At 38.6% G+C, this 25209-nt stretch overlaps 1 protein-coding gene across 2 annotated transcripts in view; it reads right to left on the minus strand.

The window, feature by feature from the left end:
- Positions 1 to 25209, minus strand: part of KIF13B (kinesin family member 13B) — a 203584-nt gene that overhangs the window by 91085 nt on the left and 87290 nt on the right. For both annotated transcript variants that reach the window (XM_047854895.1, XM_047854894.1), the window contains exons 11-14: positions 17438 to 17650; positions 15967 to 16077; positions 12976 to 13110; positions 2455 to 2585 (exon numbers count right to left, since the gene is read on the minus strand). In XM_047854895.1, coding sequence (XP_047710851.1) covers positions 2455 to 2585; positions 12976 to 13110; positions 15967 to 16077; positions 17438 to 17650 — 590 coding nt within the window. The remainder of the gene's footprint in view (positions 1 to 2454; positions 2586 to 12975; positions 13111 to 15966; positions 16078 to 17437; positions 17651 to 25209) is intronic.

A 25209-nucleotide genomic window follows, 5' to 3' on the forward strand; every position in this document is an offset into this window, starting at 1 on the left:
GGAAGCCTTCTTTATCTCCTTTCCCCTTTCCAGTGAATTCTCAACTCCAGCCAAAAAAACAAAAGGTTTATGTTCTGTCCACTGAACATGGCTGACTTACTCTTCTTTCAAAGCCAGGCTTATACCAGCCAGTCCTGCAAACTAGAACAGAGTTCCTGTCCCTCTCCATTCCCCCCAAGTCCTCAGCTCTCACAGCCTAGCTGGTTTCGGCTTCCTCTACAAAGTCTGCTCATCACCCCAGCCTATAGTATCTTAGTTTCTTTGCCATCCTAAGCACTACCTGGCTTTATATTGCTAATTACTTTTTATGTATATGCATACACGCAAAATCTTACTCTCTGTATCTAGATTTCACTTGCCATGTGGGTTTTTAAACACTAGAAGTAATTGGTCCTCCTATAGTCTGATTATGTAAATCTCGAGGCTCAAAACATATAACAAGAAGGAACCTACTAAAATTAGCAGATTTTAGCTTTTATGACACAAATTCCTTAAATACAATGAGGAGTTTAATTAAAGGCAAACTTATATAGAGGCTTATTTTTAAAGGCAACAGCAGTTAAGCTATAATTAGTAAATAAAAGCATGAACACAATAACAGTTTCCAAAGTGTGGTCTCTGGGGGGTCCCCAAGATCAAAGCTATTTTTATAATAATGCTAACCTGCCCTTTTTCACTGTGTCATTTATACCAGCAAATGAGTAAAACTGCTGGTGTTTTAGCACAAACCAAGGCAGTGGCACCAAACATTTCTAGTAGTCACTGGACTACTCACTGCCATGCACTCACAATTTTTAAAAAATGTTTCCTTTGAGAATGTCTTTGATGATGCAGTAAAAATTACTATGTTTTTTTTTTTTTACTCTTGATTCTGAGTACCCAACTTTTTAAACATTTCAGGTGACAAAATGGGAAGTACATAAAAAGCACTGTGTCCATTCATACCAAAGAATGAAGGGTGTCATGAGCAAAAGACATACACACAAAGTGTTATTTTGGGCATTTTCTTGCAAATAAACAAAGCGAGGAAACGAATGGCGGTATTTGTTGCCAACTGTAAACTTCAAGTGAGAACTGGAGTTTGAAAGACTTGTGTCTGTGTCCTCCACCCAAAGACCATGAGGAGCACTCCTGTGGTGAACATGCACAGGGAGAAGACACAGCCCCAGGAAGCACAGGGTATCTCAGTGAGACTGTGCTGGGAAGGACTGTAGCAGGATCTGGGCTTTAGCTGGATGACTTGGGAAGGGCTCTGACAGCATGGGGTGCTGTATGTGCTGGATGCTGTATGATTGGGCATTTCAAAAAATCTTATCTATGGAGGGGAGACTCCGATGAAGATGTGACAAGTGAAGAAATAATCGCTCACCTCAACCAAGAGACGGTGTTTGGTATTTGGTGTGTGGCAGAGTGACCTTGATTTTTGTCTGTGTTGAAACAAAATGATGATGTGGCCTGCTTTGTCTTATTTATCACAGCCTCAGAGTAACATTGCCTGAGGTTGATTTTTTAATAGGAGAATGGCATGCCCTAACTGGGAGTGCCAGGCCCAGTGTCTTCTCTTTTTTTTCCCCTTTCTTATTTGCATCCTTCACCATGAGCTTGATTGCTTACCAATATTTAAAGACTTTGTGGATAAAATCAGTAATGATATTAATGATTATTCAGTATCACAGGATGAAATGGTCCAACATTTGGAAATTCAATATAAATCAGTTAACAGTTATGGATCATTATATAACACACAGCCCAAGGAAACAAACTGACAAACATTTAATTTATATAATGGTACACCTCTTCATTCATCCATTACTTACTGAGCACTTATATACTAGTCTTCTATTACATACTAAGGACAGAGAACCAAAAATAGAAGGGCCCTTGTCCTCAATGAGTTCATAGTCCATTGGGGTAATAAAGGCTAAGAGACCACAAAAATACAAATACAAAGTGTTGACAGGAAGCATAAGGTGTATGGGAATATGTACTAGGGGCCCTTCACTTAGACCAAACAGGAAATTCCCCCAAAGTAGATAATGACAGAGCTTAACCTTGAACGTCAAACAGGAATTAGCTGCCCAAAGGAATGGCAGACATAGAGGAATAGGAGACAGACAGGAGGGATATAAGGGATTTTGTATCAAAAATAGTAGAAAGCCATTCGGCTATCTGGTGAGTGACCCAGGAGAAAAGGTTCCAATCAAGATATGATAAGGGCCTTATTTTTTTATTTTTATTTTTTTTTGATGAGGGCCTTATTTAAATAAGGCCACGAGGGTGAGTATAGAGAGGGAACATGGCTTAAGAACTACTAAAAAGTTAAATGTAAAGGCCTTGGTAACGAAGTGAATATCTTCATTAAGTGAACTTAAAAAGCAAAGGCCAAGCGTCCACAAGTAGTGTCCTTTCTTCCTCTTAAAGATTATGACATTAACGCTAATTAAAGTACATTACCTGGTGTTCTTCTGAGGAGTCAGCATAACCTGGCCTTCTGATGTGATGTCTATAATACAATGTTCAGGAAGAATTCCCATTCCACATAGCTGGATATCTTGGGAATTTGCTGACCCTATCAATGTATGTTCCTACAAAAGAATCAAATTCACTGATTAACATTGTATTCTTACATGTATAGAAACTGAAATCATCTCCCCTGAGCCCTCTTATATTGATCCATTACCTTAGCTAAAAGATTTTCTTAAGCAAATGGAATGGGGTAGGGGGAATTTCTGGCTTTCTCTGAAATACATTCTATAAATTGTATTTCCTTATAAGGAATAATGCAGAGTTGAGTTATACCTTTTAAACCTAAAGCTATAGTTTTATATTAATGTCTATACTATATTCATTATTTTCCATCGCAATCTTGATTCCAAATACTTTATACTACTCTCAGAGCATGAGCCATATGTCAATGATATACCAAAAATATTGGTCTGAAGACCACAGTTACTTAAGCTGCACATCATTTATCTGGTCTCAATCAAGATGAGTCAACCACAAAGATAAAAAGCTATTCAAATCTAAGCATTTTGAAAAGATTACAATTATTTTATGAATCCCATGGTCTCTCTAATCCTCACAGAAGATATGATGGATGTGTTCTTCTTACTATAGAGTCGCAATTATGCAATTCTTGAAGCCCCAATCACCAGCCTTGCTTTCTGGCTGGCAACTGAGAAAGTGGATTAAAAGTTAAGTTCCCTCTTCTGCACTTCAACATCTGACTGCCCATACATAATTAAATGCTGATAAGACCTGGATGTGTCCCTAGGCCACCTACTCCTTGCATACACCTGGATCAGGGGTCAGATACAAAATATGTAAGGCTTTGCAAGTTTTATAAAACCACTCTGCCTCATAGTGTGAAAGCTGTCAGATAACACACATATGAACAAGTGTGGCTACTTTCCAACAAAACTTTATTTATGAACACTGAAATTTGGACTTCATATAATTTTCACATGTCTGAAATATTATAGCTTTTCTATTTTTTTTCCAACTATTTAAACAATGTAAAAACCATTCTTAGCTCCCAGGCCGTATAGAAGCAGGCAGGGAGCTAGATTTGGCCAGTGGAAACAGTTGCTGACCCTTGATCACAATGACTTCATCCAGCCCCATGGGTTTTAAATGCTGTTGAGACAGGAAAACTAAAGGGACCCTATGAAAAACTGCTTGTTTTGCCCCTTTTCCTGCTTCTGTTCTTGCTAGGACCCACATCCCCCTACACACACACATCTTATGGAACAGATAATGTGTCCTCCCGGTAAAGGCCAAGGAATTAATGATTTCTTTGGAGTCTTCCAGCACAATAGACACCATCTAAGGAGTGACCAAGACCACTGATCCACCAAGAACTGTGGCCCTAGGGCACAAGTGGCTTATGGAGGACACCTAAACACTTGTCTATGTTCCTGGATGCCTGAGAAGACACAACCCTCAATAAAAACCCCAGGCTTCAAACAAAGATGAGACTTACTTTCCTTTCAGAATCTCCCAGTTGCTCTCTCTGTATCTGCTTTCTCTACATATCTTCAATAAACTGCTCTCATTTCCTCTTGGCTTACATTTGGTTTCCATCCTGAATGAAGTCAAGGACCTTCTTGGCTGGTTCTGGAGAACCCCACCTGGGTCCTCAGACCTTGCCTGCCTGCGACACTGTTTCTATATAAATTAAATCACTAACCAGGAACCATAAGCTTTAGCTCATTATTTTCCTGCCTCCACTACCACTATTCTAGTCTCAATAACCATTATTTATTGCCTACTTGGATGTCTAAAGACATTTCAAGGTGTCTAAATGTCTTTAATGTTCATTTATTTATGAGAGAAAAAGACAGAATGCAAGCAGGGGAGGGGCAGAGATAGAGGGAGACACAGAATCCCAAGCAGGCTCCAGGCTCTGAGCTTTCAGCACAGAGCCCGACATAGGGCTCAAACCCACAAACCACAAGATCATGACTTGAGCCCAAGTCGGAGGCTTAACCAACTGACCCACCCTCTAAATGTCATTCTTAATGACATTTGAGTATCTAAAGACATTTCAAAGTGAAAGGGCCAAAGCAGAACTTTTGTTCCCCCAACCTCCACCCAATGAGTCTATTCTCTTCTCCATTAATAGTGGTACTGCCACCACCCAGGTAGTCAACTAAAAAGGTTAGGTGCTACTGAGCCCTATCTTCCCCTTACCAGCCTACTCCTGGATCCATGTTGATCAGAACATCCCTACAGACTGTCCCTCCAAAACATATCAAGAATTGACTCATTTTCCCTCCACCTCTACTATCACGCTTTACACTCTATTGCTCAGGTGAATACAGGTGCCTCCTACTATCTCTCCACTCCTAATCCCTCACCCCCATCCACTCCCAGCACAACAGCTGATCATGCAGCCCCCCCTATTTAAAACCCTCAAGTGGCTTCCCTTTGAACTTCTAATGAAGTCCAAATTCTTACTCAGGCTTACAAAAAACGCTCAGTGATGTGGCCCTGCCTGCCTCTCCTATCCTAGCTCCTACTACTCCCCCTTCTCCTGGAACACGATAAAGCCATACTGGCCTTTTATCCGTTCTTTGAGCACACTGGCTGGTTCCTCCTCTAACCTTGATATTGGTAGTTTCTTATCATTTCTATCTCACCTTTTAAGGGAACATTCTCAGGGAGGTATACTCGGAACTGACAATCAGATATAACCACCCCACCACTCTCCTATTTCAATTCCTTACCTAGCACTGACTATGGGTTGGTTTACTATATGTCTCCACAGCTAACATGGAAACACCACAAGAGCAGAGAACAGCTTGACCTGCTCCCCACTGTAATCCAAGCACTTAACACATGCCTGGCACAATTAGTCATTAAAAAAATATAAAGGAAAAATAAATGATCATTTGTCTTCAGACTCAAAGGAAGATGATTCTCTCCTCCTCTTTGCTGGTAACCCTTCTAATTATGTTGTGGGTCCCAGTGATTCCCATCTCTTCTGGGACCTCAATCTCATAAAAAGGGCCCTTCCCCACTAGTATATTCATTTCACCTTTCCTGGGGGTTTCTTCTCTCAGCTGTACTGCAGTGGTGATTCTAAGGAAACAAAGAGCTGGGATCCAGAGCTGCCCCATGGTATCCTATTCGGTCCCCAAGGAGTATATAAAATACAGAGGACATTCCACATAAAGCTTTAGCTGAGGCTTCCTGGCCTCTTCACTATTAGCTGAGGCTTCACTATTAGCTGAGGCTTCCTGGCCAATCCTATACTTTCCTAATCTGGAGAACAGGGCTTGACTCCATGAAACTACAAGTAATGCTTTGTGATGCTCAGTAGCAGGCCTAAAGAATCTATTCCATGCCTATCTGCATTCCCCACTTTGGCTCCCCCCCCACCCCCACTGTACAACACCAACCCCACAGTGAAGTGAAGTTCCAAAAGGGGGGAGAAAAGAGTCTAAAGAGAAAAAGGGCCCAAGACCACCTAAAAAAGAGGGAAAAATTTCAAAGCACTTGCCTTGAACTATATAACCCAGGTTGGGGTTTGAGTCTAGAACCAACTCCCACTACCATAGTCTGACTGCACACAGATTCAGGTCCACGTCTGTGCCTTTGCTCTTGTTCTCTTTGCTTGAAAGGCTCCCTCTTCCCTTCATCTAAATACAGGGGTCTTCTAATTGAGGGTCATCTTCTACTTGAGAAAGTTTCACCAGTAGGCAACACTGACTTCTCCCTTCTCTGAATCCCCTTAGAGGGGATACCATATTTCACTATCAATTGCACAAATGTTGCTTTTTTCCTTTATTTAGACAGCAGTCTTCACAGAACTCCTGCATCTTCTACAACAATGAGCACAGTACATGACATATGGTGTATGCTAAGTATCTATTGATAGACTGAATTAAAAATTATTGGAGATAAGATATTAACACAAACCTGCAAAGATCTAATCCAAATTCTGGAAGGAAAACTTCATTTTTTTCACAAATGTATACTAAGTACCTATTATGAGTTGGGCACTGAGTCACAAGAGACAAAGTCACAATTATGGTGCTTACAATGTCAGTGACAACTTAAATCTCTCAGTTGAGGTTATAATCTATCCTGATTTGGATGATGATTCACTGTAATCTCAAACACTGCACTCTAACAGCTCAATCTGCCAAAGCCTTACTGTTTGATGTTTAGGCAACTTAAACAATAAGCTTTCTGATAAGTTCTTCCTATTGTGCTCTAAGCACTGCAATAAAAACAATGACAAGAAAAAAAAATAAACTTATCATAGGTTGGCACAGTTTATCTAATGAGTATCTAAGTGCTATGAAAGTACAAGGTAATCAAAACAAGATAAATTAATCAGGGGTGGCTTTTCAGTCTCTTTGTGATAGGTGGATACAATGATTCTTAAACCAGACTACTTTTGGGGCGCCTGGGTGGTTCAGTTGGTTAAGCGCCCAACTTCAGCTCGGGTCATGATCTCGCAGTTCATAAGTTCGAGCCCCACATCAGGCTCTGTGCCGACAGCTCAGAGCCTGGAACCTGCCTGGATTCTGTGTCTCCCTCTCTGTCTGCCCTTCCCTTGCTTGTGCTCTGTCTCTCTCTCTCTCTCTCTGTCTCTCTCTCTCTCTCTCTTTCAAAAATAAATAAACATTAAAAACAAATTTAAAAAAATAAAGTAGACTGGTTTTAGGGAAAACTTTAGCAAATATAAAATACCATATGTAAAAATCTCAGAAATAATCAGAGGCTAGAAATGGTTTTTAACCTTTTTTCATCCGTTTAATTTCACTGGAGAAGATTAGTTAACTATTCTATGAATTTACTGTACCTTGCTTCCTTTATATATCAACTATTTATGTGGCTCTTTTGAGAATCTCCCTTTGACCAGCTAAGTCCTAAAAGAAAGAGCAAGACAGAGACAGAGGGGAAAAGAGGGAGGGGAAAAAGGAAGATGAAGAGAGACAGGACTTGTCCACTAGTGACATATTTCACAGGTTAGCTTTTCCCAGCCTGCAAGAAGAAAAAGTAGCATATGGATAAAGCCCATGAGGTCCCTCAGTCTTACCAGCATTCCCAGATAATTTCTGAAGGAAAAGGTAAGTAAGTACCAAGGGCACTAAGCAGAAAAGTACCTGTTACTCTTCACATATCTAAGTAATCAAAATTCTTTAACAAAGAAGTCATGCTAGCTTAATAGAACCTAGACTCTGAAGACAGCTTTTCTGGAATGGAGGTGAAAAGGGCAGGAATGCTATCTTCCCATCTTTTACAAATTCAAACACTACACCACACAGACCAAACCGCTGCCAACCCAAGAACTCCTACTGTGCCATGACTGTGTCTTCTCCATCTTGGGGTCCTTGGGGCCCAACCCACAGCTCCACAAACACTGAATGGCTGATGCCTCTGCCATTCTCATCACTTCAGTCGGTGACTGTGAATACTGGCAAAGAGGACAACAGGCAGTTTACTTTCAATGGGAGCTATACTATAAAAGACATGTGTTTTAAAACTGCTGAGGGGTGCCTGGATTGCTCAGTCAGTTGAGTGTCATGATCTCACAGCCCGTGTCAGGCTCTGTGCTGACACCTCAGAGCCTGGAGCCTGCTTAGGATTCTGTGTCTCCCTCTCTCTCTGCTGCAACCCACTCACATTCTGTCTCTGTCTCTCTCAAAAATAAACAAACATTAAAAAAAAGTTTTAAAGGGGCACCTGGGTGGCTCAGTCGATTAAGCATCCGACTTTGGCTCAGGTCATGATCTCGCAGTTTATGAGTTCAAGCCCCACCTCAGGCTCTGTGCTGGAAGCTCAGAGCCTGGAGCCTGCTTCAGATTCTGTGTCTCCCTCTCTCTCTGCCCCTCCCCCGCTCACACTCTGTCTCTCTCTCTCTCTCTCTCAAAAAAAAAAAAAAAAAAGAAAAAGAAAAACATTAATCAGTTGGTTAAGCGACCGGCTTCAGCTCAGTCATGATTTCATGGTTCATGAGTTTAAGCCCCACGTCCCACTCTCTGCTGTCAGCACAGAGCCTACTTTATTATTTTTTTAATTTTATTTTTTTAATTTACATACAAATTAGTTAGCATATAGTGCAACAATGATTTCAGGAGTAGATTCCCTAATGCCCCCTACCCATTTAGCCCATTCCCCCCCCCACAACCCCTCCAGTAACCCTCTGTTTGTTCTCCATATTTAAGAGTCTCTAATGTTCTTGTCCCCCTCCCTGTTTTTATATCATTTTTGCTTCCCTTCCCTTACATTCATCTGTTCTGTCTCTTAAAGTCCTCACATGAGTGAAGTCATATGATTTTTGTCTTTCTCTGACTAATTTTACTTAGCATAATACCCTCTAATTCCATCCACATAGTTGCAAATGGCAAGATTTCATTCTTTTTGATTGCCGAGTAATACTCCATTGTATATATGTACCACATCTTCTTTATCCATTCATCCATCGATGGACACTTGGGCCACAAAGCCCACTTTAGATCCTCTGTCTCCCCTTCTCTTGGCCCCTACTCCCTACCCTGCTAGCGCGTGCTCTCTCCCTGTCTCAAAAATAAATAAAAACATTTAAAGTTGTTGCTGAATCGCTGGTATGAATCCTTATCAAGTGTGTACATGTATAATTTGCTCCAAATCCTTCAGAATCAGCCTTGTTTCCAGGGCCATTAATAGCTGACTTGTGCAAAGAGCAGATCCAGAACCGCATAAGCAAAATAGCCCTCCTGAGAGATCTGGAGGATAATTGAAAGGCATGATGAGAATCAATTATACTGTGATCCCATTTCTATAATTTAAAAATATGTATCAGTATAAGCCTATAGACATACATATAGGAATAGACCCAGCAGATACAGGTAAAACTATTAAATGTTAACTGTGGTCATCTCTGCATGTTGGAATTTGGGCACAAATCCCCCCTCTTTTTCTAGTATGTGTTTATAAAACTCTTCAGAAAACAAAGTATATTACTAGCATAATGTTTTTAAGGTGGGGGAAGCAGCTCTTCCCTCTAGAAGCTTGGCTGGCACTGGTATAAATGTCCAAGACTGTCTTAGAATCACAGGCAGTCCTTGATTTGCATGAGAGCAAAGGATTGTAAAAATAACATTGCAAGGAGATCTTAATAATCAATGGGGAAACCGCAATTATTCTGTGACTTTTTAAAATGTCTGTAAAACCATTAAAATTTTTCTTACTGTTACAACATATAGGATAATGAAAAAATAGTAAAACCGATATTTATTTAGTATACTGTAATTTAGACTATTAGAAACACTGAGGGGCGCCTGGGTGGCTCAGTCGGTTAAGCGGCCGACTTCGGCTCAGGTCATGATCTCGCTGTCCGTGAGTTCGAGCCCCACATCGGGCTGGGTGCTGACAACTCAGAGCCTGGAGCCTGTTTCAGATTCTGTGTCTCCCTCTCTCTGACCCTCCCCCATTCATGCTTTGTCTCTCTCTGTCTCAAAAATAAATAAACGTTAAAAAAAAAATTTTTTTTTTAAAAGAAACACTGAAATTTAAAGCATTTTATTTCTGGGGTGCCTGGGTGGCTCAGTTGGCTAAGCATTGGACTCTTGATTGCAGCTCAGGTCTTTTTTTTTTTTTTTTTTTTTAAGATTATTTATTTTGAGAGAGAGAGAAAGGGAGCATGAGCAGGGGAGAGGTAGAGAGAGAGAGGTAAAGAGACAGTGAATCCCAGGCACACTCTGTGTTGTCATCGCAAAGTCCGACGCAGGGCTCCAATCTTACAACCGTGAGATCATGACCCAAGCCAAAATCAAGGGTCAGATGCTTAAACGACTGAGTCATCCAAGTGCCCCATCTCAGCTCAGGTCTTGATCTCAGGGTCGTGAGTTCAAGCCCCACTTTGGGCTCCATGCTGGGCATGCAGCCTATTTAAAAACAAAAAGTATCTTATTTTTGTTAAAAGCTTATCAGGAGTAGTATAAACAGTACCTGCCTTCTTCTCAATATGTAACTTACAATATGGAGGGAGCATATTTCCTGTGCCTTGGCAAACTGTGATACTCCTTTCTAAGCTTCTACCGTTTTAACCTCTGTGCTCTAGATGCTGTGAAATATCTCCAAGAGCTCCTTTAGTGTGAAGTATTCTCCAGTGTCCCTTTGAGCCATCTTCATCCTTCTCATCACACTTTCATTATTTACATCAGTAAGTTCATCTTCACAACATTTCCCTGGCTGCATGTGTAGAATCTCACAAACGGCAGTGGCGTCAGCATCATCGACTAGATTGTGGTAACTGGAATTTGTGTATGTTGGAACCATGACATGTAAGGACTGCCCACACATGCAAATTAGATGCAAAATTATCTTGTCAGTTATGTTCCACCTATGGTTTAGCCACCATACCTTGCCTCTACCAGTTCCAGACAAAACAAATATATGGAAGATTCTGTTCTGGAAGAGAATCATATCACTTGGAACTAAAAAGAACGTTAGAGATAATTTAATCCAGGGTCCTCTTTTATAGATGGGGTGCTGAAAATCACCCAGAGATATGAAGTCATCTGTCCAGCATCTAAATTGATTTCAGAATTTGAAGGCAAGAAATAAAAAATGCTCAGCCTCCAGATTCTTCCAACCCACATCATGGTATCACTTTACTGAAGCAAAAACTGTTCTTGGATTGAGATCATCCTTTTGAATGTGCTTGGTCATGAATATACTTTTGTCACGAGGTTAGCCTGGGCAGTGAAGAAATCAACACTGCCTTAGACTCTGCCAAAAACAGGCTTGACCACACAGTCTGAAACAGAATCCCAACACCTCCACACAAGATGACCAGAAATATTTTGACTACTCTCCAAAAGTCTTTAAATAGTTTCTTTGTTTAATTTTTTAGTTAAGGAACAGATAGAATCAGGTTTTTTTTCTTGTTGGCGTATGTGTGTGTTCCAGTTTGAACTTCATCACATCAGAAAGAAAAAGAATTCATAGTTCTGAGAAATAAAAAGGGCAGAATATTTGTGTCTTATTCTGTCTTGTACCTCTCCTAAAGCATATGAATACCTATAGCTGAAACCCTAACAGAAAATGCTGCCCACATCATTAAGAAACATAGTAAGTGATATGATCACTTATCATTTTTTTTGCAATAGACAAGGGTAATATACATAAGGTACCACGCTGAGTATCAAGTAAGAATATGGTATGTGGAATATTTTATATTTTACAGTGCTTCTGTTTACAAAGTACTTTGTAAATATCAAGTCTTACTCAATCCTCATAGGGCTCCTGTGAGGGAGTCAGACAGGGAAAGCACGCTTCTATAGAGGATGGATCTGTAGACTGGAGGGGGCAAAGGACTTGAAATCACACATCCGTTCAGCAGCATACCAAACTAAAAACGTGGGTCATCTCCCTGCCACTCCCATGTTGCTCCCACTTGAACACAACAGCTGAGAGTGCACATATACTATATGTATCAAAAACACAATTTAATTCACAGCATAATACAACATGGTATCAGATACTCATTAATAAAGGGGTTTTATTTATCAAAATAACATAAACCAATTACCCCAGGATATCTTTAATAAAACCTGGGAAACTAGCCAATGCATTGTGAATTCTTTAGTCTCTTTAGAAATGAAACCACACAATTTTCTAATTTTAAAGCAGTTTCCAACTTTACCAGCTCATTATCTTTAATTTCTTAGTCACTTCAGTTAAACCTACATATATAGTATCCATATTGTAAGGGTGGAAAAGATTTCCTCCCAGTATATATTAACCACAAGTCAAAATCATATAGTCCATTACCTAATTCATTTACGCCCTGGGACAAGGGGATTTTGGTGAGCTCCTCCTCGTAATTTATGTAGTGTCTCAGGATTCCTGCTTATTCTAAAGTTGTCTCTTGTCTTCCTGATAAGTGCCACAATTTACAGATTTCAACATACATCGCTATTTGGGTTTCTGACCCTCTCACTCTCTAAGTCATCTATTCTTTTTTTATAAGTCAATAATCCAAATTTTTGAATTTTCCTAAATTACTGGAAACAAATTTCATAGTAAGTGGTCCTACACCATAACTTTCTTTAAACATTTCCTCTTGTAATCTGATAACCACTCAGAAAAGGGTGTGCTTCATATAAATGACAAAAACTTTAGTCTACTAATAAATTGTTTAGTTCCAAAAGTCATTCTTTAAGCTTTAAAGTTATCTACTTAGCTCCCTGGCATAAATCACAGTCAATCATAGTAGCTAAGATACTTAATGTCTTGAAAATAACATCAGAATATTAGTTTTTATATTACTAGGTTGAATTACATCACTTGAAGACTAAAAAGGGTAACTAATCTCAGAAACTCAATATTTTTCTACCTTCTAGTTTATTCGAATAGAAACAATTGTGTTAATTCATTATTTTTGAATAAGCATGTTTCTTCAAGTTAAAAAAAATACTATGAAATATTGTTCTATATCATGGCAGGAAATAGCAGCAAAGCCTGTTACTTCACCTTTAAATAGTAAACCAGAAGTTCATTCAGAGCAGGATCAGCATTCAGATTAACAAGGAAGCATTTATCATCCCCAACTTTAATCCCAGAAGATTGAAGAGATATTCCAAGACTCTCAAGTTGCTTCTGTCGCTCCTATAAATGTATTAGAAAAGGATTAATTCCATAGCTATTGACACAGCAAGATATAAAAGGTCTCACATTGGAATAATCATTAAATAATTTTATAATTTAATTATGTTATCTTAGGACATGGTATTATAGATTATTGCATTTTTTCTTTCCAAACTATATAATGTTTTTAATTTTGTTAATTAAAACTTTGTTTTGAAAAATAAGCCATTACCAATAGCAACCAACTATACTATTGAATTCTCAATGTTCCTTCTTAAAACTATCTAACATCTTGAATTTGTGTTTCTCACTTAGTTCTATACATATGAGCAAAGGTGTTTTACCAACTGTGATCTTTCTAAAAGGCCAAATTTTCAATACACTCCCTTGCTTGATACCCTCAGTGATTCCCCAGCAAGATAAGGGCCAAACTCCCTCAACAAAGTCCACAAGGCCCTTCAATCTGGCCCGTTTCCTCTCCACCTTCATGTCTTATCATTCCTACTCTCAAAGCCTGTGCTATAGTTAAATGGAACTCTTCCAGGTCCCTCAAAGTGTCAAGAATGCTCTCTTAAGAGATTTTACACCTGTTTCTTCTATCTGAAGTATGCTTGTTCTCATACTTGGTAACTCAGGCTTGTTTACTTGACCATTTCTCTATGAGGGCATGGATCCTATCTATCCACTGTGAATTCCTGGCACCTAGCAAGAACAGTGCATAACCAGTGAGCACTCAAAACATCAGGTTTGTAAATTTACCAAAATAAAACTTGTAGGGGCACCTGGGTGGCTCAGTCAGTTAAGCATTTGACTTGTGATTTTGGCTCGGGTCATGATCTCACAATGGTAAGATCGACCCTGCTGCACGTTGGGCTCTGCACTGGGTGTGGAGCCTGCTTGCAATTCATATTTATTCTTATTCTCATTCTCTCTCTCTCTCTCTTTCTCTCTACCTCCCTGCCGCCCCTCCTCTGCTTGAGCATGTGCTAAATAAATAAATGAATAAAACTTGCATATGCATCAAGTACTACTTTCATAATAAGAGTATGAACCTTTCTTTTTTATGACTGTCTCTGAGACCACACAATATATGAATGTCTGCATATAGGGGGATACGCATGACTCCTGCAACCAATGCTCTACGATTAAAGTATATGAATTGGGGCAAAGTAGGGTGTCTTTGACTATATATAAATAACAAATAGTAATGAGTCACAGCCACCAAAAGCCTTTGATTCTGACGAAAGACAAGACAGGCTAAGTCATTTAATTAGGGCCACACAGTAAGTTTGCAGCACAATTAAATTACAGCCTGAAGAATTTGCTATTTTTAGGGATACCATCCCAAAGTTATTTGACCATGGACCATTTTTCTTCCCAGAAGACTTATAAACAATTTGTGGCTATACTGCCAGAAATACAATTTGGGATATGCTCGTCTCTTTTGGAAAAAGGTCAATGACTAACAGACCAGGTCTTTTCCCATGAAAGAGGAGTTAGCAAGCTCAGCAGCACTGAAGCCTGGGGGCTTGCAAAGATAAGGTGCTAAATGAGGTGTGAGATAAAATCAGGCAGGGTTCTCAAAAGGGACGTGTGAAAGAGGCAGAGAACAGTTAGGTAAGGAAAAGATGCTAACGATAAGATTCACCAGTATTCACCAGTATTCGCACTGCAATTTTACTTAAGACCGACCCTGTCTTGTAGCAGCAAAGCAACTCAAATACAGCAGCACTTCAGGGTCAATGTTTACTTTTGGAGTAGCTCAAAAAGGCTCACACAAATTAGTTCTAAACTGGATAATTATTAGAATGACTTATAATTTATGAAAAACAAGTGAAATATGTAACGAGAAATGGAGTTCATACACTGGAATATTCTCTTCTCTGTAATTTGAAGGATATGTATTAAAATAACCCAGGATAGGGATACAGTTAAAACAAGATGGATTACATGGTGATCTTTAATGAAACTGGGTGATGGTACATGTAGATTCATCATACTCTTCTCTTGTTTTCATCTATTTTGAAAATGACTATAATAAAAAATATTTAAAGTCTGTCTGCACTAATATAAATATAACATCCACTTTATGCTACATAACAGTAGTGCCACCCTACAACATCTGATGTATAGATTGATTCTGGGCAGCACATTTAAAGATGGAACCTGCTGGGTGACAAAAGAAATACCAAGTTATATATATTTACTAAACAAGAAACCGTTGAAAACACTAGAGATTTTTAACTTAGAAAAGGAGGGGAACAGGCAGAGGTTACCTTACCATGAAAAGACTGCTCAATGGGGTACTTAACTCCACATTCTATTTTTAAGAGCAGAGGCTGAACATCCATCTAACAGGAAAGCCATGGGGCAAGTCTTTTACTAAGTAAACAACTAGACATTTAAGATTCTTTCCAAACGCCAATGTTCCTACCTTAAAATTTCACAACTCTACCTGTATTAAGTGTGAGAGACAGTCACCTCAGATTTAGGTATTTCATATTACTTTTACTGAGTTGTCATAATGAAGCCAGAGGCTTATAGCCTAATATATCTACCACTAAGCATTTTATAGTTTGGGTAAGTTCCTTAGGTCTTACTTAACTAGGTATTCAGAGTCAGAGGCTACAAAGTAGTTATTTCATTTAAAAAACTTCTATGACCCTAAACAAATATTTCTTACACAATGAACAATTAATTGTAATTTGTCTTCTTTATCTTTGTAAGGCAGAGACTCTTGAATCTAGGTTCTTATTAGTGGTGCTAGATTTGCCATCTTCAAAGCTAAAAAATCAAAATAGGAACCCAAAATGACATCTGAGTTGCATTGCACAAACTGCCAAGAGGTTTCTGCGTCTTTAATCAGAAAGCACAAACCTGTGCAATCTCCTCGGTTTTCCTTAATTTCTCCTCCCAGGTCACAGTCATTTCCTGGATTAGCTTCTCTGATTCTTCTAGCCGGTCTTTTAGCTCTGGAGATTTCATTGCCTATAAGCAAAATGTTTATTTCATGAAATGTCTGTACCATGCTCTGAAGAAAGCATTAACTAAATCCAGAAGGATAAAAATAACAGTCTGCCTCCTCTCAGCTCTACAAGTCACCAAGATCTCTGATCTACTTAAGACATAACAATGAATGCCACTGACACACAGCATCCAGACTGTATGCACCCCACAAGCTCATTCAGTCATCCAAGGTGGGCTTGAAAGGAAGACCTAACTGCTTCCTTTTTCTCCAACCAATTGTCACTGTGATGATGTAGCTTCGCAGAAAGTTCAAGTTCTCAAGGGCTTATTTTTAAATCCCAATAGGTCATATATCTAGACTTATACACAGGATTCATTCTAGTCTCTACTGATGACTTCAGGTATTGATTCAAGTATATACAGACGTACATGTTACAAACTGAATGGTGTTATTAATACCAGGAAGACAGAAACAAAATTTCAAAGAATCTTAATAAACCATAAAATTATTCCTATAAAAACAGGATAAGTTTCAACAGGCAAAAATATAACCAAAATGACGTTTTGACCATGTATTTTACCAATCTACTACCAGAAAACAGGTTATAAGAAAAGAAAGGGCTAATGTCCCAACACCAGGAAAGAGTCCCATAGTCCTGGGAAATTCTGGGAACAGAAATGCTAATAAAGTAGAGATCCTGAATCTGGTATTTTATTTCACTTTTCAAAAGAAAAACATTTAGTTGCAGGTTAGAATTGTGTAGGTTTCAAATTCAGTAATGGAACATAAATACCATACGTTATAGAATGTACATAGGGTAGTAGAAATAGAGTACCTCTAAATAGGTGGGTATTTCTGCTATAAAATACTTTTTCTATAAACATAATTAAGCCACATGAAAAAACTAGGTTATCAAGAAGTGGAAGATGTCCTTAAGATTTTCATTCTGACTTCAGCCAGTGAACAAATGATACAGCAAATATCTGCTTGAGTTCTCTTCCAGTTAGTCTATGCCCACTCTTCACCATTTTCTGTGCTAAATTATATACATTTTGTTTCAAGCGTCTCTCTCCCTCTCTTCCTTATTCAATTATACCTCTTCTTTCTTGTCTGCTGCCTATACTGTGGAAAGGAACATTTTCTCAATTCCCTATATTCTCTCTTTCTGTTCAATCCTTTCACACCTGTAAAAAAAAAAACTCTCTAAATTTCAACTATGAAAATCTATCTGCCTTTATTTATTATTCATCTCAAATTTCTCTTACTATAGGAAACTCAAAAATTTTAAGTGGAGTACTTAGCACTTACAGCTAAGGGGAAGAAAATTCAAGTTCTAGCTTTTCCTAGACCCATAAAGTGTGGCTTGGCTGTGCCTTATACCTCTGCTTTAGTTAGCTGTTCTCGGAGCTTTTCTACTTCTTCCCGGAGATCCCGGATAATTCGTGCATTAGGATCCTCATTCACCACAGCATGGTTCACGATGTGCTTGGCGCGGTCTGCATACCGCAGAGTTGAAAGGGTTTCATCATAGTTATCAGCGGCTGGACTAACAGTGGCCACCATGGCTGTCTTGCTGTTACCCCCAAGACTGTCCTAGATGAAGAATTAAATTGAGTAGGATTTTTAAGTTGGAAGAAAACATCATATGATAAAGATGAAGTCAGAAAGGGTGAGAGAACACATATTTAAGGACAAAACTAGAACTGAAATACCGATATGCTGAACCCCAGTCCCATGCTCTTTCTTCTCTGCCAAGCTACGTTTCTGCAGAAGGGAGATCTGGTTATTAAGAAAGGACGGGGAAATACAAAAAAGGCTCCATTTATTTCAGTTTAATAACAATTGGTTCTAAGTTAATTTGTCCTCTTCTAACAGGCAATATGATGTCGTAAGTCAGCACACTACTCAAAACAAAAAACAATGATTTCTTAAATGACTAAAAATCTTCCTTAGAGAAACTGAACAATCATAATGTTATTTGTTATCTGATCAAAGAGTGATTACCTACAATCTAGCGCATGATGCCATGTACTTGGAATCTATGTGAAGCCTAAATAATGGCTCAGAAAGTGTTGCTGTTACAGACTATCAGTCATCTTGTAATTTTTTTCAAGAATTTTTCAAGAATTCTAGGTAGAATTATAGTCTTTAAAACAAAAGATATGTTGGAGGCACCTGATTTTATTCCCTCTGACAGCACTTCAAAAACTACTCAAACAGGGGGCGCCTGGGTGGCGCAGTCGGTTAAGCGTCCGACTTCAGCCAGGTCATGATCTCGCGGTCTGTGAGTTCAAGCCCCGCATCAGGCTCTGGGCTGATGGCTCAGAGCCTGGAGCCTGTTTCCGGTTCTGTGTCTCCCTCTCTCTCTGCCCCTCCCCCGTTCATGCTCTGCCTCTCTCTGTCCCAAAAATAAATAAAAAAACATTGAAAAAAAAAAAAAAACTACTCAAACAGGCTTTACTTTCTACACGACCACTTCTACAGTTCAGACAAGGGTGCTGAAGAAAAAATACTCTCTTCATTATACTAAAACTGATCAGTATGGTGAAATGGGCTTTAGAACAGGCTCCAACAAATTCAAAAAACTTTCACTTGACAACACTAAAAAACAACTACATATAACTCAGAATTACAAAACTAGAAATCAAGTCCACCCGGACTCCGCTTCACCATCCAAAGGCTGTATGTCACCCTCCTGTGGCAGGCGGCCTCTAAGACAGCCCCCCAGGATCCTCATCTCCAGGTATTCATACCTCAGTACCATCCCCCTCTCTTGAGTGTGGGCAGGACTTCTGATTTACTTCTAAGGAACAGAATACAGCAGAAGTGATGGCATGTCACTTTTGAGGTTAGATTATAAAAAGACTATGGCTTCTGTTGTGGGTATTTTCTCTCACTCTTGGGAAACCACTGTCATGAAGTGAAGTGGCCCTATGAAGAGACCTCAAAAGTGAAATGGAAAGAGATCTTCTGGAGCCTACCAACAACCACTGAGGTGAGCAGATCCAACCCCAGGTCAAACCTTGCAATGACGGCCCCAGATGACACTTTGATTGCAGCCACATGGGAGACCCCAGCCAGAACCACTTGGTTAGGCCACACCCAGAATCCTGACCCACAAAAACTATGAGATAATAAATGGTTGTTGTTTTTAGCTATTAAGTTTTAGGGGTAATCTGTTACATAGCAATAGACATCTAATAATACCCTAATATACTATCCCAAGATGAAAAGAACAACCCAAAAAAAGAGATCTGATACCCTCTTTCAGCAATAGGATATCACTGAATTATGGATTCTCAAGCAGGCCAATATGGGGAATCAAAGATCATAAAAAAGTCAACTTTTTATCTTTGAAGATAAAAGGTTTTTCCAATATCAATATATCTAAAATTTGTTTGTGCAATCTGTGATTTATACCATCCTTGTACAAATTTTACTTAGTCCTCAGCCTTTTGTGAATTATTTTACAGATAAAAAACAAAAGAAAAACCAGAGGTTTGTTCTGACAAAGCAGGTCAAATACTCTGCCTAAAGATCCAGAACTAGTAAACTGAACAATATTCTAATCCAGTTGTACTCTGCCTTCAAGTCCAATATGATTTCACTCCCCCCGCCCCCAGTCACCCACAATAATATAGCAACAAAGTGCCACTTGGCAACAGAGCGAGAGCTCAGATTTGAGGAGCAAGTAAGGTGACTGGATAGCTTTCCAAGTTATTCTGTCTTAGTGCCAGAGTCAAAATAATTCCCTAGGTACTGCTAACAGTTCAATACAATCACAGACTATGTATCTGTTTATTCATCCACTACTGAAAACTAGGTTTTCCACAGAAAACAAAGCTTAATGAGGTCTTTGAAGGAAATACACTCCAGCACATGAAAAGGAAGGAAACATAAGTAATCTGGACTCTAGAAAGCAGAAGCAACTTCCGCCAAGTCTGTGTGATCACTTGCTTTCCTCTTCGCTTCCAGACACTGATATCACACTGTTGGTGCCCAGCTTTGGCAACGTCCAGAAGAATACCAAGATGCACATTAATGAAATTCCAATGTTATATATAAAGATCACATGAATTACATGTCAGATTATAATTCAGTTCACCAACAGCACCATGGTGGAGTGTTGCCCTTCAAGAACTACGGCATTCTGTTAGCCCACATGAACAGCAAATGCTATTGGGTAAAAGGGGATTTGTAACAATAACTACCAAAGGGAAAAAGCATGCATATTGTACTTTAATTTGTGCTGAGAAAAGGAAACCTGGCAAATGACAAATACTTGATATTTTAAAAGCCCTTGTGCATGAGTAACAATATGCTTATATTCAAAAATGGCCTCATGCCATTAGCAAAAAGGAAACAGCAACAAAAGAACTGGCACTCATTCAAGGAGAAAGTATAAAGCTTCTTGTTACTCTTTAATTGTTTAATTAGGCAAATCAGGCAAGCTTTGTTTCAAATGTGGCAATTGCAAATTAAATGGACATAGGAAAGAAATTGAATTTTGGAAGGCAGGATTTTTTGAAGCTGAAAGAACTCTTTGAAGTCATCTAATGAAATTACTTCATTTTACAGATGAGAAATTGAGACCCAGGAAGATTGACAGACTTACCAAAGGTCATAATGCTGGTTCAGAGCAGAGCTGAAGGTACTCATTCACTCAGCTCTTTACAGCGTTTACATCTAGAGGGTGGTGCTCTACATACAACACGGTAAGAACTAGAGTAGGGATAAACACAACATGGTCACAGAAAACAGAGAATGAGCAGAAAGCCCAGTCTTGAAACGGTAGGGAAGACTTTCAGAGAAAGTGACATTTGAGACCTAAGATGAATAAGCATTGTCCAGATAAAGATTTACGGGGAGGGCAGTGGGAGGGGAGATTGTAGAGAGGAGGAAGAATGTTCCAAACACGGTAAGAATAATGTCCTAGAAGTAAGAGGACTCAACACTTAGCTAGGACTGATCATATTAAGAGCAAGAAGAACAATAAGAGGTAGTGAGGGGTCAGATTATTGAAGGCCTAGAAAGTCACAAGTCATTAAAGAATTTGGACTTTATCATAAGGGCCTCTAACAGAATTATTGAAGAGACTGAAGTTTAAGAAGAGTATTAATTTTAAGACAGTACAACCTTACTATAAAGAAGGAATGGATTAATAAAAAAACTCAAGGGAGATGTTTCAATCATCCAGGCAAGGGATGAAAGTTGCCTTCATTAGGTAAGTGGCAGTAAGAACGAAGAAGGTGGATGAAGTCAAAAGATACGTATTATTTGAGTGTTTATTACCAGAAATTATTTGATGTTAAGAGGCTCACATTTAGAAGGTTACACAGAGAAGCAAAAAAATCTCTTGATAAGAAATGGTTCTCCACTGACCACTTACCAAATGAGTAACCACTCAACCCACCCGGAGAGAAGAGTGACAGAAGAGCACTCATATGTATGCCCCACCAAATCACCTAGGGTACTCATTTTCTCTGACTCTCAGATGTGGTAAATATCAAGAGCATAACACAATTATAATGCAAATACAATGCAAAAACACTTTTAAAAGAAACTGCAAATCTGATAAAGGCTGAGCAATTTTATGAGTTCAATGATAGCTATGTTGGAGAATACTAGAATCATACGAAGTCGAACAAGGATCAGGGAGAGTTAGACTAATTTAGAATTAAAGAAGGACAGAGCAAAAAGGGCATAAAAGCTACTTCAAAGGAGACTGATTTATGTATCAATGGATTCTGAGAGGCCTTTGGGAAAACTGTTTGAACATCGGAATAAGTTTTGCAAAAATGCCCCACTTGTGATCTTGCTGCAAAAGTTACACATGACAAAGAAGGTCACATAGTTTTCAAGTAAGAAACATGACAAGAAAACTTCATTTTTTTAGCCTAAGAACTGACACACGGATGTTATAATTACAACCTAATTTTACTGAACAGAAGATAAAGTGAGTTTTCAAAAATATTTAGTTTTGCTCTTCAAGTATTTTCATGAGTTTCTATCAACATGTGGTAAAAGTAAAATGTTTCTCCTTCTAACGAAAAGTAACCTTTGACAGGATGTACACTACATAGCCTAGGCAAGAGAAGATGGGCAGCGAAGTCAGCCCTAATCTTATTTCTGCGACCACTGTCCCACTGTAACATGGGAACATTACCATTTGCTTTCAGAGAAGTAAATGAGATCATGTGTATGAAGCACTTTGCAAAGTAATTGATTCTTCTGGCCTCCAACCTATGGAATGGACACTCAATAATTACACTGGCTATTTTAATTCTGTGAATTAATTTAATAAAAGATATTTCCTAGTGTTTGTTTAAATGGACTGAAGTAGTAACACTGAAACAGGACAATGAATATTATGTCTTTTAAATCAGGCACATCCAGGGAATAATCATGAATGATCAGGAAATGTTTCTGTGGGAAAGTCTGAGGAATAAATGAGTATCTTATCAAAATGTCTCCTGGAAATTAAACACATGAGATTTCAAGGTTAATTACTGATGACCAGCATGATTAATGTTTTGTAATACCCCTTAAATTCAAGACCTATCTACAAGTGTTTTTTAATTATCAAATTTTGTTTGTTTATTCTTTTGTTTTAAATTTTTTTTTTTTTTTGCATTTTGGCCAATGGAAGTAATCTACCTGATTTTTTACACTGTGGTCAGTTTCACTTAATGAAGCATGCTCAAATGGTGTGCAGAGTTCTAGAAAGTAAAGATGAATACCACTAACCTTTTGAGAGAGTAGAAAATAGAAGAAAACCCAGCTTCCTTTATAAACATGTTATAGACTAAGTCAAAAGTTGTGTCACCTTGGAATAACAAATATTGTTAAAATGTCCATACTACCCAAAGCAGTCTACACATTTAATGCAGTCCCTATCAAAATACTAATAGCGTTTTTCACAGAACTATAACAAAAAATCCTGAAATTTGTATGGAACCACAAAAGACCCTGAATAGTCACAGCAATTTTGGAAAACAATTCCAAATTTCAAGTTATATTGCAAGGCTGGAGAAATCAAAATATAATGGTACTGGCACAAAAACAGACATATAGATCAATGAGGCGGAACAGAAAACCCAAAAATAAACCCACAATTACATGGTCAATTTATCTTCGACAAAGCAGGAAAGAATATCCAATGGGAAAAAGAAAGTCTCTTCAACAAATGGTGTCAGCTACATTTGAATGAATGTAATTGAGTGGTCCAGAATGAAACTGGACCACTTATCTTACACCACCCACAAAAATAAATTCAAAATGGATTAAAAACACCTTTAACTGAGGTGAAACCATAAAAAATCCTAGAAGAGGGGCACCTGGGTGGCTCAGTCGGTTAAGCGTCTGACTTCAGCTCAGGTCATGATATCATGGTTTGTGGGTTTGAGCCCCAAATTGGGCTCTGTGCTGACAGCTTGGAGCCTGGAGCCTGCTTCAGATTCTATGTATCCCTCTGTCTCTCTGCCCCTCCCCCGCTCTCTCTCTCTCTCAAAAATAAATGAACGTTAAAAAAATTTAAAACAAAATCCTAGAAGAGAGCACAGAAATGTCTGTGACATTGGCTATAGCAACATCTGTCTAGATATATCTCCGGAGGCAAGGGAAATAAAAGCAAAAATAAACTATCAGGACTACTTCAAAATAAAAAGCTTCTGCACAGTGAAGGAAACAGTAAATGAAACTGAAAGGCAACCTACTGAATGAAAGAAGATTATTTGCAAATGACTTATGTGATAAAGAGTTAGTATCCAAAATATACAAAGAATTTATGCAAATCAACACCAAAAAAATAAATAATGAACAATCCAATTAGAAAATAGGCAGAAGACAAGAACAGACATTTCTCCAAAGAAGACATCCAGATGGCCAACAGACACATGAAAAGTGCTCAACATCACTCATCATCAGGGAAATGCAAATTAAAATTACTTCATACCTCTCAGAATGGCTAAAATAAAAAACACAAAAAAATAATAAGTGCTGGAGAGGATGTGGAAAAAAAGGAACCCTCCTGCACTGTTCGTGGAATGTAAAATGGTGCAGAAACTCTGGAAAAAGTATGGAGGTTCCTCAAAAAGTTAAAAATAGAAGCACCCTAAAATCTAGAAATCCCACTGTTGGGTATGTACCCAAACAATACAAAAACACTAATGTAAAAGGATACATGCACCCCAGTGTTTATAGCAGTACTTTTTACAATAGCCAAATTACAAAAGCAGCCCAAGTGTCCATCAACTGATGAATCGATAAAGAAGTGGTATATATACACAATGGAATATTATTCAGCCATGAAAAGGAATGAAATCTTGCCATTTGCAATGACATGGATAGAGCTACAGAGAATAATACTAAGCAAAAATAAGTCAGTCAGGGAAAGACAAATACTGCATGATATCACTCATATGTGGAATTTAAGAAACAAAACAAACAAGCAAAGGGAACAACAAAAGAGAGAGAGGGAGACAAACCAAGAAGCTGACTCATAACTATAAAGAACAAACTGATGGTTACAGGGGTGGGGAGGTGAATTATGGTATGGGGATTAGGATGTGCACTTGTCGTGAAGAGCACTGGGTGATGTATGGAATTGTTGAATCACTATATTGTACACCTGAAACTAATGTAACATTGTATGTTAACTACACTGGAATTAAAATAAAAAATAAAATAAAAATTTAAAACAGCCAAAAAAAGGAGTTGTGTCCTATACTAAGTGTTACATTCTCAACTCCTAGCACAGTGAGCAACAGGTGTTCAATAAAGTCTTGATCAGTGACAGAATAACCTATCACAAAACTAAACAGAGCTCATAAAATTATTTTTTTTTTTTTAAAAATAGAAAAAGTATTAGGTAAAATATTTTGTTCTAGGTTGGTAACTCTATACAGAGTTAAACTGTCACTGGATTTTCAATCCTCTAGCTCCCAGTCCCATAGCCAATTCACCATGACACCTCCAAGAGGACTACAGAGAGGGGCGCCTGCCTAGGTGGCTCAGTCGGTTAAGCGTCTCACTCTTGATTTTGGCTCAAATCATGATCTCATGGTTCCTGAGATTGAGTTCCGTGTCGGGCTCTGCACTGGCAGCATAAAGCCTACTTGGGATTCTCTCCCTCCATCTCTATGTGCCCCTCC

The sequence above is a fragment of the Prionailurus viverrinus genome, chromosome B1 (genome assembly GCF_022837055.1).
Source record: "Prionailurus viverrinus isolate Anna chromosome B1, UM_Priviv_1.0, whole genome shotgun sequence".
Lineage (NCBI taxonomy): Eukaryota > Metazoa > Chordata > Mammalia > Carnivora > Felidae > Prionailurus > Prionailurus viverrinus.